This window comes from Leopardus geoffroyi, chromosome C1, assembly GCF_018350155.1.
Source record: "Leopardus geoffroyi isolate Oge1 chromosome C1, O.geoffroyi_Oge1_pat1.0, whole genome shotgun sequence".
Lineage (NCBI taxonomy): Eukaryota > Metazoa > Chordata > Mammalia > Carnivora > Felidae > Leopardus > Leopardus geoffroyi.
The window spans coordinates 151,427,955-151,441,245 of NC_059328.1; the positions used below are offsets into that span (position 1 = coordinate 151,427,955).

Consider the following 13,291-nt stretch of genomic DNA (forward strand, 5'->3'; position numbering starts at 1 on the left):
AGAACAGGGTTAGTGAAAATTTAAAGTGAACCCCGAACTCAGGAAGTTGAAATTCCTATTTGGGCTAACTGGGTGGGGGAATGGAATATTGAGATTAGGGCAAGGTAAAAGCCAAATGCAAAACTCAGGATACATGTGTCACGATTATCGTTACTTGAGTAGTAATAAGCATGTGCTGGGTACCAACAGTTCCAGGAGCAGGTTACTTAGTTACCCTATATGCTGAAGGAACCTGTATGCTACCTGTTTGGCAATATTATGAAACATATTATCTAGGCTTCTCACTGTGCAACATGGCAGAAAAAACAGATCACAGTGTTCTTATGAATGCTGTTTCTATACTCAGATATATAACCACATCTATATTCATTCCAACACTTCAGGAATCCAAAGTAAAGCAAATGTGCCATTTAAGCAATAACAATGGAAGCACCCACACACTGAAGAACACTTATGCAATAACAGCTTCACAAATGGAGAAATGATAGCTGGGAAAAACAAGTTCTATCGAAACTGAAACATTCAGTTATAAGCCAGAGATTTTACTTTATTTCCTCCCTATTCCCACCTCCACCAATCACCAAATTTTCTTTAATGACATGTAATTTAAAGAGATATTTTAGAGATAGAAATAAGAGCTAATGAAATGTTTGGGGACAATATGGAGAAGGATAAACCAAGACAAAGAAATTCAGCACTTGGTACTTGACATAGAAGGTTTTCAATAAATGATTTTAGAAGGTATTAATGAATATAAATAAATACCTGAACAGTGGATGAACTAACCTACATATGATTCTGGTTTAGATGACTGAGGGAAGAAAGGTCATGCTGTGCCATAAATCAAGGAACACAGAAGAAAAGATGGGTTTATGTTGAGTTTGAGATTCTTATTTTATATATATATATATATATATATATATATATATATATATATATATATATATAGCAAGTTTTGGTTAAAAAAAAAAAAGGATGTTTGGCCCTGACATTTTACTCCATGGGTATTTGTCACTTGGCATATTAATTTTGGAATACCTGATGAGAATTGCTTACAATTTTTTTCATAAATTAGCTAAAAGGTAAGATCAAATATCAGTCTTTTGAAGATGCATAATAGATATTACTGTAGAAATGGTATGAAAGAACTGACAGTGATTGAAACCATCATTTTCTAAATAATCACTTCTTGTTGGAAACATTGGAAACTGCAAAAATCGGCCTGAGAAATATTAAACAAAACGCTCTACATAGAATAAAACTAACCTGCTGTAAAATATGTTAGTAAGTAGAATGTGATTGAAGATTTAAACTTCTTGTGAAAATTTCATATATAAAATTTGAATTGGGAAATTTTGCGTTGGTACGTAAAAATGGTCTCAAAATCAAAATTGTAACAATAATATATAGTCCAAAAATAATTGGACTACCTTCATGGTAAGACTTAAACAGAACTAATAATAAAATACAGTTGAAAAAATTGTAAATGGTTTGACCGTGCACTATAGGAAATTGATCAAGAAATCAAATTAACAAAGTTTGCTCTGGAAAATACTTTATTAACAGTAACTCATCTAGGTTAAGTCTTTGTGGCTAAGGTGTTTGTGTTTCTAAAGACAACCTCAAAACCTTGTTGGGGGTCGAAGTGTCAAGGCCAAAACAGCAGAATCAAAACATCCTACTCAGCAGCAGGATCTGGGTCGAGAGCTCAGGAGACAGAGAGAGCAAGACCGAGAATGCTGAAGTAGAGACCTAGGTCTAGAAGTCTCTAACAAGCATGTGAAATTTGAACCTTGGGTATGGATGAGCTCCTTCAGGAGAGGAGAGAGTATGGGAGCCAAGGAATCCCCAAGCTAATTGTGATGTGATAATGAGAAAGAGGATGATGATTTTCTTTTTTCTCTCAAGGCTATACTCTTCCAAGTAGCAACATTTAGCATTGACTTTAATATTTTTAAACTCTTCTAAGTTATGGCCTGTCTCCATATTCAAGAAAATGTGGAATGCTATGAAACTGAAATTGTGCATTTCAGAGTGTACGCATGGCAATCCCATTGTCCTGATGCCCAGAGGTCAACTTAAGTGTGATCCAGATGCACCGTATTTTGGACCGTATTGAACATCTACTTGTCCTACTTGTATTGTTGTCTGTAAAAAGAAATTTAGTCTGTTTATCTTTTAGTTCTTTGATAGAATAAAGCTCTTCTGGATGCCTGCAAAACATCAGCCAGATTTTATATACCTAAGGCATGTACCACTTCGAAAAGTCCATCTCTTCACAGTTATTCAGATGAGTTGCCTTGGCCTTTTGTGGATAATAAAAGTTTCAAGAGCTGCTATTGTCTTTCCCATGATGGTAAGAAACTTTTAAGTCCACTTTTTTTTCTCCTCCTCTGATTTTCCGCTTTGGAAACACATAAAACTGAAATTGGAACAATAGAGTCATTTTGAACTATTATTGGAAACCATGGCATAAACTTGAGTTACTAACACTAGTGACTAAGATAGAGGTTGAGATTATATATGAATTTCAGTGATTCATATTAGTTTTGTCTCTATCATTCTGAATATTCACAGTGGTTTGAATTAATTGAAGTTCGGTAGAAAAATGTAAACTTTGAAAATGTAGCATTAAAGATGTAGCACTAGCAAATCTGAAAAACTAGGGGGATTTTAAAATTAAATTTTATGAAATATTTCATATAAATTTCAAATACTGCATTCAAATACTGAATTTGAGTGACTATAAATAATTTAAAATATTATCACAGATAAGAATGGTTTAGTGTTCATTAAAATAATGCAAATTATTAATGACATCTATCAAAGGAAACAATCCAATATATTTTGTAGGGCCTTTTTTTTTTTTTTTTTTTTAATGGCCTCTTTAAGAGACTCCTTTACTGGGCAAAATCAGAGCTGTTATTCTGGGGATGTGGTAAGAAAAGGAACTGAAGGATGCAAAGGTACAGTGTCTCATACACACATGACTTCAAGTGCCACTTTAATCTCAGTCTTAATTGAAATTGACTTGTTTCCATCAAGAACCAAAGCTACATCTCCCATTTTAATTTTTTCCCTGTTTTAAACTATCTTATTGTTTACTTCAGGTGTTAGCTCTGGTATTTGTGAGAAAATTGATGGACTTTCTGTTTACAAAACGGGAACTCAGCTGGTTGGATGATTTAATGCCCGAGAGTAAGAAAAAGAAACTAGAAGATGCTGAAAAAGAAGTAAGTCTAAGCAAAATCAGTATCTTATAAAGAGACAAAAAAGGAGCACTTGCATAGTAACAGCTCTTTGCAAAATCAATCCCATGTTTATATTTAGATAGTTAGCAGTTACTAACAACCACAGGTGGATTATTAATGTTTGGAGGGTTAATGTTTAAAATCATAAACTTGAAACTTGATCACAGACCTTACATGAGAAAACCAAACCCTAGTGAAATAAGCAAACACTTTGTACTTCATTATCTTCCAAATTGTAAGCTTTGCTTTTCTATCCCCTCCCTTGTGGATGGCAGAACCTTACTGATGCTTAACTATTTCCAAGTTATGGTCCCGCAATGACTGCTTTTTGGTTCAATATGTGAGAAGGAAAAAAAGAGATATTAGTCCTCTTGGTATTTTTCTAAGGAACTAAGTTTTAATGGAAAGATCCTAATTCTAATTAAAATATATAATTAGGGGTTTTTTTTTTGAAATAGATTAAATGCTTACGCTGATCTGACCTGCTTTCAAAGTGATTTAAGATTGAGTAAATGTGATTTGAGAGAGTTTTGGGATTTAATTACTTCCTTGGACTACTGATTTATCCTATTCTGTTTCATGTGTTAAGACCATTTGTTTTAAGTTTTATGGCATATTTGAAGTTCATATGTAAGTCTGGGTCTCTTTTGAAGACTAGTAATCATAACGTTAAAAATATTTTCTATAAAAACTAGAGTATAAATGAAAAAAAAAATGACCAGTATACTATCTACCAGAATGATTGAGCCCATAGATTATAAAACATAAGAACAAAATTTCCATTTCTTTCATATGGAAAGAAAATATTTGGTAAGAATTGTGCATTATTTTTTCCACCATTTCTTCTACTAGGCAGTCAGTAAATGTACTCAGTTTCCTATCTACAGCATAATTTCTCAAGCCAAGGTTTTATTCCTCTCTCCTTTGGGGAATTTGTTTGCAAACATTTCAGTGGTTTTAATTTTTCCTCAGTCATTAAAGTCAGACTAGGCCCCAAAGTCTAATGAAATTTCTGCTCAGATGTTTTTACAAATATGGGCTGCTTTTCCATGGTCTCCCATTGCTGACAATGGATCCCCGCTTTAGAGATTGATCATAATGATGTACCTTAATTTTGAATGATTATTTTAATTTTTCCAAATAATGTAGAATGAATACTTAAAATCATATTTCTAGTAATATTAATACAACATTGAAATATCATATTATAAAATTATCATTTTTCTTAAGTTTTCTCTTTGATATGTTCTTATTTATGAGAGATTTAAAAAAATTTTTTTAAACATTTATTTGTTTTTGAGAGACAGAGCATGAGAAGGGGAGGGGCAGAGAAAGAGGGAGACACAGAATCTGAAGCAGGCTCCAGGCTCTGAGCTGTCAGCACAGAGTCTGAAGTGGGGGCGAGATCATGATCTGAGCTGACGTGGGATACTTAACCGACTGAGCCACCCAGGTGCCCCTAATTATAAGAGATTTGTTTTTTAAATGTATTTATTTGTTTTGAGAGAGAGAGAGACAAGAGTGCAAACAAGGGAGGGGCAGAGAGAGAGGGAGAGAGAGAGAATCCCAAGCAGGCTCTGCACTGTTAGCACAGAGCCAGATGGGGGGCTCGATCTCACAAACCATGAGATCATGACCTGACTGAACTGAGATTAAGAGTCAGGTGCTTAACCTGCTGAGCTACCCAGGTGCCCCTAACTATGAAACGTTTTTAAAAACAATGCCTTAAGTATGATATTGCATTTTAGGGCTCAAGTAAAGGTTTGGCCTCCTCCTCAGATAGGATTCAAGAAAAATATGACAGAATTTGGTATAAATTAAATGTAAATAAGATGGTCACTGGAATATAAAAATTCAAAAGGCTTAAATTATCCATACTTGATGTAATTAAAATTATTCAGCAATTATTCTTGAAAACAATACCCAAAAAAGTTTAAATTCCAAAGAAGATGATTTTGAATATAAAACTCTGACCATGAGCTTTTTCTGAGTCTTTCTGATAATGAGAATGATATTAAGTATATTAAAGCAGTAACTTCTAAATGTAGTTTTGCTTTACTTTCTTGCTTTGATTTCGAATGTCTCCACTACCTCCGTAGAGAAAGTTAGCAACAGCCCCAGCCATATAATCATCTCTTTCAGAGCGTACTCCTTAGGCCTTACCATACCATGGAGCATCCTTGCTGTTCTAGAACTTTGTAAAATGAAAAGTTGTATAATGTATATATCACATAAATTATATTTAATTTTCTCTCCTTTTGTCATTTAAAGAAAAGTTTAGATTCTCCCTTATTTCCACTGCTCAGAACCTCTCCTGAAGCTGCATATATATGGTGTGGTACAAATGTGTGCCAGATACCGTTTTGGAATTTATTAATCTCAGCTAGAAAGAGACCCTATTTAATAAGCTTCCAACCTTTTTACATTATAGGCCCACTGTATTCCAATGGGTGTTTACTATTTTTTGATTATGAAGATAAATATTTTAGAAGTAATCAAATATTACCAAATTTCTCAGACTCCATGTCTTCCAAAAGGATACAAAAATAGATTAAAGATTTATTGAGGCAAATTTGTCCTTGTATCCTTCAGATCAGAGTATGAGAAAAAGTGGGGGAAATGCCTTGCAATAATACATTAATCAGGCAGACCTTTAAAGTCTTTAAAGTTTACAGACCTTTAAAGTCTCAGATTAATATAATGATGCTTTCATGCGAATCTCAGTGCATGGAAAGAAACAAGAGAATCAGTAATACAGTGAAGAAATAATTCATAATTTAATTATATTAAAATATAGTTCTGACCAATGCAAAGAAAGGTAATTCTCCATCCAACAAGTGGAGAGAGAAAAGGAAGTTTAAAGATGTTCACTTTCTAACTTGGAATTAGTTATTAAACGTGTGTGATTAGTATAGAGAACGGGAAGATTTTAAGAAGGATTTAAGAAGGATTTAACCAACTTAAATTCTGGTTGATTTTCTATTTGATCACCCAGATCTCGGTATTTCATTTTCTTGAGGCTATGGACTCCACTGAAGGATCTCATCTTCTTACTGTGGCATCTTATACCAAGGCCCAGTCTTCCAAGAAATTGTGCATTCAGGTGGTAAACGGACAAGTTCTCCAGAAATGCTGCATTTCTGCAATTGCTCAAATTAATTGAGTAACTTTGATTGTGATCTGGAAAGATGGTAAATAGCAGAAAATGTTCAGCTCCCTGAGACTTGAATTTAAAGTAGGCTCACCTTTTGTCCTTTTGATGATAGTTACAAGCTTGTACCTTTATACTCTAGGGTTTTCTTATCAGTAGCCCGCTTCTGGTCTTATGGCATTGAGAAAACATTAGTTTGACCTTAAAATTCAATAATGAGTTAAGCAGAATAAATAGCTACACAGGCCAGTCCAAGGTCGCAGAGCTTCTGTTCCAAATTTTCATGTACTTCATGCATATGCATATGCATATGCTTCAGTTTTTAGAAAGAAAGGATTATAATCAGGATAGAAATGAATATTGGAACCCTGACATTTTGCACATTGCTCTGTGTAAAGGGAAGACTGCAGAATCAAATTCTGGATGTCCAAATGTGCTCAGAGTACCAACATGCCTTCCTTTCTACTTAAATATTCTCTAGGACATTGTACACATTTGACAAAAGGGCTGCTGTTAAAAGCAGAAAGCCCCAGCAGAATGTTTGCTCCTGGGTGGGGGCAGAAGGCAGTTAATGTTAGATAAATCCTGGAAATCCAGCTCTGGGCAGTGATCATGATATTGACACTTCTTGGTTTATGGGAGGTTCACTCTAACATATATGCTATGGGAATAAAACAAGAGGCAAGTGAGAATTGTGATCTGTATGAAGAAGGATCATGAGCAAGGCCAAGAAGATGCAAAAAACAAACTAAGAACAAGTGCAGTTAAACAAATTACAGAGCAGATCTTACTGCTAAGAAAGATGAGAATTGGTTGTGGATTTGGGAAACGTGGCCTAATTATTACACAGGCAAATGTTATTTGTAATTGAATCTTAGAGTGAGGCAAGCATATTCTTCTTCCTCAAGCAGTGATTTTTTCAAAGTGTCGTCCTAGGACCTCTGCTGCATCAGCCAACACCAGGCAACTTCTTAGAAATGCACATTCTTGGACTATACTCCAGACCTATTGAATCAAAACTCTGCAGATAGGTCCAAAAATCTGTATTAACCAGACATCCAGGTCATTCTGCTGCATGCTAAAATTTGAGATAAGGCCTTTTCTAAAACCACAGTATCTGGTTCTCCAGAATATAATCTTCTAAATCCAAGGTTCCACTATCAAAATTTCTGAATTTTGTAATAATTTAGGTAAGTCACTTAGAGATACTGAAGCAAATATTCTGATGAAAAATATATGTTGCATCCAATTATTTATGTAAATTCTATATAGACTATACCTTTAGCTTTCATTGTTGAAGTGAGTAGTTGTATGTAATGGCTCTTCTATCTGTTGGAAATTTTATTACATAGCTCTTAGAAATGTCAAGTTTTATAGTTTTCAGAGTTTGTGTGTGTGTGTAATGTTTGCAGCATTTTCTATTCTATTAGTAATTAAAGAAGAAAATGGTCTGGCACTTCTTATGTCGTGTAGACTTTGTTTTCCTTTTGGATAAACTAAAGGGGTCAGACTTGATCACTAAAGTCGCTTCCATTTTTTGAGATCTATGAATTCTAAAATTAATGAATATTTTCTCTAATATTCTAGCCATCTTTGTGAACACTGGCTCTCTGCTTTGTTTGTACTTTGAGCTACTTGGGGGTTCCTACATAGATATAGACTTTGCATGAGAAGTGGATATAGTAAAGATGCTACCTATTTCACTAAAGGTAGAGCATTTTGTCATGATACACAAATTATTTTTTATGCTATCACAAAATATAACTCAGATTCATACATCCTACTTATCAAAACATACCACATTTTAACTCCGATTTTGTTTTCCACTTGGCACAGGCCTTTGGCTCAGGCCAGTCTGGTTGTTCATTGTCATACAAACACATCTTATTTATTTCTACTTTTTATTCTTGGCCTGCACTGTTTCTAGAGTTTCTTCCTTTCTTCTACTAAACTGATCAAATAAGACTGGCCCAGATACTACTTCCTCTCTTCTTGTATTTTTTTACAATGACCCTTCTCATCCTCTGAGAGTAGAGTGTCTGTCTCTTTGCTGCTGTATCGCGGGCACCTAGCAGACTGCTGTCATGTAGGTTATGCTTAATACATATTTGACAAATGGATTCGTGAATGGCTCCCGGATTTTCCACTGTGTGCCTTGCACATAATACATGCTCAGTAAATGTTTGAGTGCTATAAATTAGATTCATTGTTTTAACCCTCAATTTTCCTGCCTTTTACTGGATATAGCATTGACTATCTTTCAGCAATTCAGTATCTGACAAATGCTTTGACCATCTTAGTGAAAAGAGAGCATTCAAATCACAGCATGAGTAGCCCTTTAGTCAAACTGGCAAAACCCTTCAGGTGTCCGTGGGTCAACTTTGATCATCATCCTTTACTACCTTCACCATGTTGTAGAATTCAGCATATTTTTTGAGGGACCCCGTATTGGCGGAGTGCTGAATGGAACTCATTTCAAGGTTCTTCTGACTTACAAGTAGCACTTAGCTGGGTGCTCTCACTCTCTGTTCCTGTACGATTGAGATAAACTAGGTTGTCATTGTCGTGACGGCCAATGCCTGATTTGACTGTTCCTCCCCAGAAAGTCTCAGATTTTTGGCTTCCTCACAGCGCTGCCTGGGATGCAGCCGGCCCTCTGTCCCTGGGCTCGGGGGCCCACCCAGCTTCCTTCTGGCACCCAAGGCAGCGGCTGCTCTGCCACCCCTTTTCTTCAGATAAGCATGGCTTGGAAATGCTATCTTTAGAGGTGATGAGTTTTTGTTTGGATAGAATTATGACTAGTATAAAGCCCACACATGCTAACAAGCCACAGAGTGCAAAATAATTATTGAAAGCAATTGGAGAGAAAAGTGGAAAATCATCTGAGGAAAAAAAAAAATTGTTCCCAAAGCTTTGGTCCAATTTTTGGCTGTTACGTTCAATCTTGAGCCCTCGTTTTCTGCTGCCAGGTAACCCAAGCACTGGTGACGCTGTTCCTCTCTTCTGCTTTTTGAATGGTACTCTTTATTAAACCTTTCGACACACCTTCCTGACATTTGATTCCGAGTTAGTCAGAAAACATACGATATGCCAAGCTTACCTTTCAGTGGACAAGGAGAGAATTGCATTTTGTTTGTATCTTGGTTTTACTTAAATAACATTTGGGATCACTGACTGTTTTCTCTTTATGTCCTTCCATGTGCATTAAGGTAATGTTTTCTATAGCAGAAGTAAACTTTTTTACCTGCAAGAATACGTATGCTCTGTCCATGGCCTCAGTGTTGTGCATATAAGTTAATATGACATATGTATTATGTTCCAAATATAGTGACTAACCCATTTGCAAGGCATGCCTTCTTCCAGGCAGCAGATTAACTCTGCTCAAATGCTAAAATGTGTAATTTCCAACCAGTGGTTGCTGTCTACTCATTTCGAATTAGTTTTAATAGTCCTTCCATTGACAAAAGAAATAGGCATAATACACAAGTAGTAAAGTATATCAGATGAATCTTAAAAGAACAAATGTCCCTGAGGAACAAGAGAGAAAGAGAATAGGATTAGTTCCTGTAATGCAAGGGAGAAACAGACACGTGCATTAGTACCACAGGGTATAAATGTAGCATAGGGTTTTTGGTTGGGGGTGTGGGTGGGAACTTATAAGTAGAGAAGTAGCAGAGACATGTACTCTCTGGCCTCTCCATTAGTACACCACAGAGACTGGGCATAGATATCTATATGCAGGATGGATAAGGTCCCAGCGGAGGGGAGCGTGCCTTGGTCAGTAGATTGGATGTGTACAGAGAGCATTCCAAGAGTGAAAATGAGACCTGCCCCTACATTACATTTCATAGTCATAGGTTAGCTGAATAGGCTCTAGATGGAAAACACTGTATCTTTAAGTAACGAGAAATATGACAAGGGCTCTTCAGATGAGGCAGCATGCAACTTGAGGCCAGGGTCCGTATATTGAGGATAATGTTAGGAACAGCCTTACCTGCCAGAAATGACATCAGCCAAAGATCAAGTCTTTCTGGAAGCTGACTTAGATCAGGCAACCTACTGCTAAGCCTCCGGGCCCACCCTATTTTCTCTCTTCAGTTCCCATTTGGTCAAGAAATCATCTAGCTCTTCATCTCTAACTTAAAAATTCCATTTCTATATTACGCAGCCACAAAAAAGGAATAAAATCTTGCTATTTGGGACAACATGGATAGACCTAGAGGGTAGTATACTAAGTGAAAAAAGTCAGACTGAGAAATACAAATCCCATATGATTTCACTCATATGTGGAATCTAGAACACAGAACAAATGAATAAACAAACAAAAAGCAGAATCAACTATAAATACAGAGAACAAACCGATGGTTGCCAGAGGGAAGGGGTAGGGGACGGGCAAAATAAGTGAAGGGGAGTGGGAGATACAGATTTCCAATTACGGAATGAACAAGTCACAGGATAAAAGGCACAGCTCAGGGAATATAGTCAATGATCCTATAATAGTGTTGTATGGTGACAGATGGTAGGTACATTTGTGAGCACAGCATAACATATAGGGATGTAGGGATGTTGAGTCACTACGTGTACACTTGAAACTAGTAGCCTCGTGTCTCAATTGGACTCAAATAAAACAATAAATACAATAGAATAAATAAAATTCCATTTTTGGACTTAGAACCAATGATTCTAACATCTTGAAATGGCCCCACCTTGTTCTCTGAACTTAAGCATTGGTAATTGACTCATTTGAAGAATAAATGCATTAAATAGAAGCTGCAATCTACAGATAAGTAAAATGTTTTGGTGGATAGAAAAAGGTTGATAACATTATTGAAAACTAAACCAGGATATTTTATTTTATTATTTTTGTATTGTTTATTTATTTTTGAGACAGAGAGAGACGGAGCACGAGCAGGGGAGGGGCAGAGAGAGGGGGAGATACAGAATCCGAAGCAGGCTCCAGGCTCTGAGCCGTCAGCACAGAGCCTGACATGGGGCTTGAATTCACGAACCATGAGATTATGACCAGAGCCGAAGTCGGATACTTAACTGACTGAGCCACCCAGGCTCCCCTAAACCAGGACATTTTAATATGGTAGCATAAGGTTATCTTTATCATAAAGATATGCTTTTAAAGTGTTATAGATGAAGAAATGATTATATGAAATATCCCTACTTGTTAGGGAAGGGTAGGATATTGTCATTGTAAGAAGAAATCTGAGTCAAAACTAAAGCCTAAGATGTGTCTAGTGGAAAACACACCTGTGTTTGGTCCATACAGGGAGGCATCTTCTCCTGTCTCTTTCCAAATCGCTAGAGCAGGAGTTCTCAAAGTGTAGTCCTTAGACCAGCATAATCAGCATCACCTGGAAAGTCACTGGAAAAGGTAAATTCTTGGAGCCTACTCCAGACCCACTGAATCAGAGACTCTGGAGGTGGGGCCTGGCAATCTGTATATTTTTTAAAGCCCTCTACGTGATTCTGATGTAAAATAAAGTTTGAGAAGCACCTCTCTAAATACATCCTCATTCCCTTCTAACAGAGCATTCTGGGAATGTAATGTACACTTTATAACAATGAAAACAATTACATTACCCGTACTCTTTTCCTTTTAAAATGTAGATTATTTTTAAAAATCTGCTTGGAAATTAACCACGTTTTACATTGAGTGACATGAAGGAGATTGTTGTTAGCATTTAAATTACTTTGTGGTAGGGGACTCTCATTAATTACTTATGTTCTTGGTAGCTGATACTTTATCGAAAGGACCTGTGCTAGCATTAATAAATGCAAACAAAGTGGAAGGTCCTGAGGTTAATGAGATAGTGAAACATTAATCTGTGTTTCTTCTTTAATGTAAAGTGGAGATTCATCAGGTTCACTTTGTATGTTTTACATTTGTCTTTCCAGGAAGAACAAAGTATGCTAGCTATGGAAGATGAGGGCACAGTACAGCTCCCATTGGAAGGGCACTATAGGTAAGATACGCGTGGAAAAGCACACCACTTGGAGTCATGAAACGTGTTGTTGTGTGCTTTACTTAAGAATTGTGAACTGTGTGCATTCCTACCAAGGTTTGTTGAAGCCGTGTTAGAATAGAAAGAAATGGAAGTAGGACTTAGATTACCCTGTCCTAGAACTAAGTTCTGACACTGGTAGCTGCGTGAGTAGGGGCAAGTGGCTGAAAATGAAGGGGGGCAGGGGACTGTTGTCTGAAGTCTTTTCTTCTCATATTTTATAATGTACACAAAAGCTCTAAAAGTATCAGTTGAAGACTGGTCAAGATTCAATTCCAGGGTAAATGAGCTAGGTATTCACTAAACTGATCACTGGTAAATGTTTGAACTCTGGGAAGTTACCCCTAAAAAATGGCACTTCCAAAGAGATGATCTATTTCCTGAGTTCAAGGATTCACATCTACCAGCCATTTTAGGAAGTATTTATGTAACTCTCCAAAATATGCCTATCTTCTTTATGCGCAAAGACATAACAAAAGAATGCAAATGCCTGTGAGTTATAATAAAAACTTAAAAATGTATCTGGCCAAAAATTACATACAGATATATAGATATTGAAGCACTTAAGGATAATTTAAGACCATGCCAATAAAAAAGCAGAGAAAACTTTTCCCTCTGGAAAGAATTTATCATAGTATTTACCAAAAAAATTGGAAAAATCTTCTAGATCTTCAGGGTCTGACTGTAAAATCACATTACCTAGGTTTTTAAAATATAATTATCTACCACCTAAACATGAGAAGGCATTTTATCTTTTTTTAAACTGTATGTAAGTTTTAAAATCCTGTTGATTGTTTCATTGAATCAATAAATTCCCACGTGTGTTTTGTAGATAGATACTTGGTCTCGTGTGGTACCCCTCTCAAAAGGATTCT

At 36.1% G+C, this 13,291-nt stretch overlaps 1 protein-coding gene across 7 annotated transcripts in view; it reads left to right on the top strand.

The window, feature by feature from the left end:
• The window catches only part of SLC4A10 (solute carrier family 4 member 10), a 299,064-nt gene that overhangs the window by 275,182 nt on the left and 10,591 nt on the right, over positions 1-13,291 (top strand). For all 7 annotated transcript variants that reach the window (XM_045480001.1, XM_045480002.1, XM_045480003.1 and 4 more), the window contains 3 exons: positions 2,183-2,356; positions 3,111-3,233; positions 12,310-12,377. In XM_045480001.1, the coding sequence (XP_045335957.1) occupies positions 2,183-2,356; positions 3,111-3,233; positions 12,310-12,377 (365 nt within the window). The remainder of the gene's footprint in view (positions 1-2,182; positions 2,357-3,110; positions 3,234-12,309; positions 12,378-13,291) is intronic.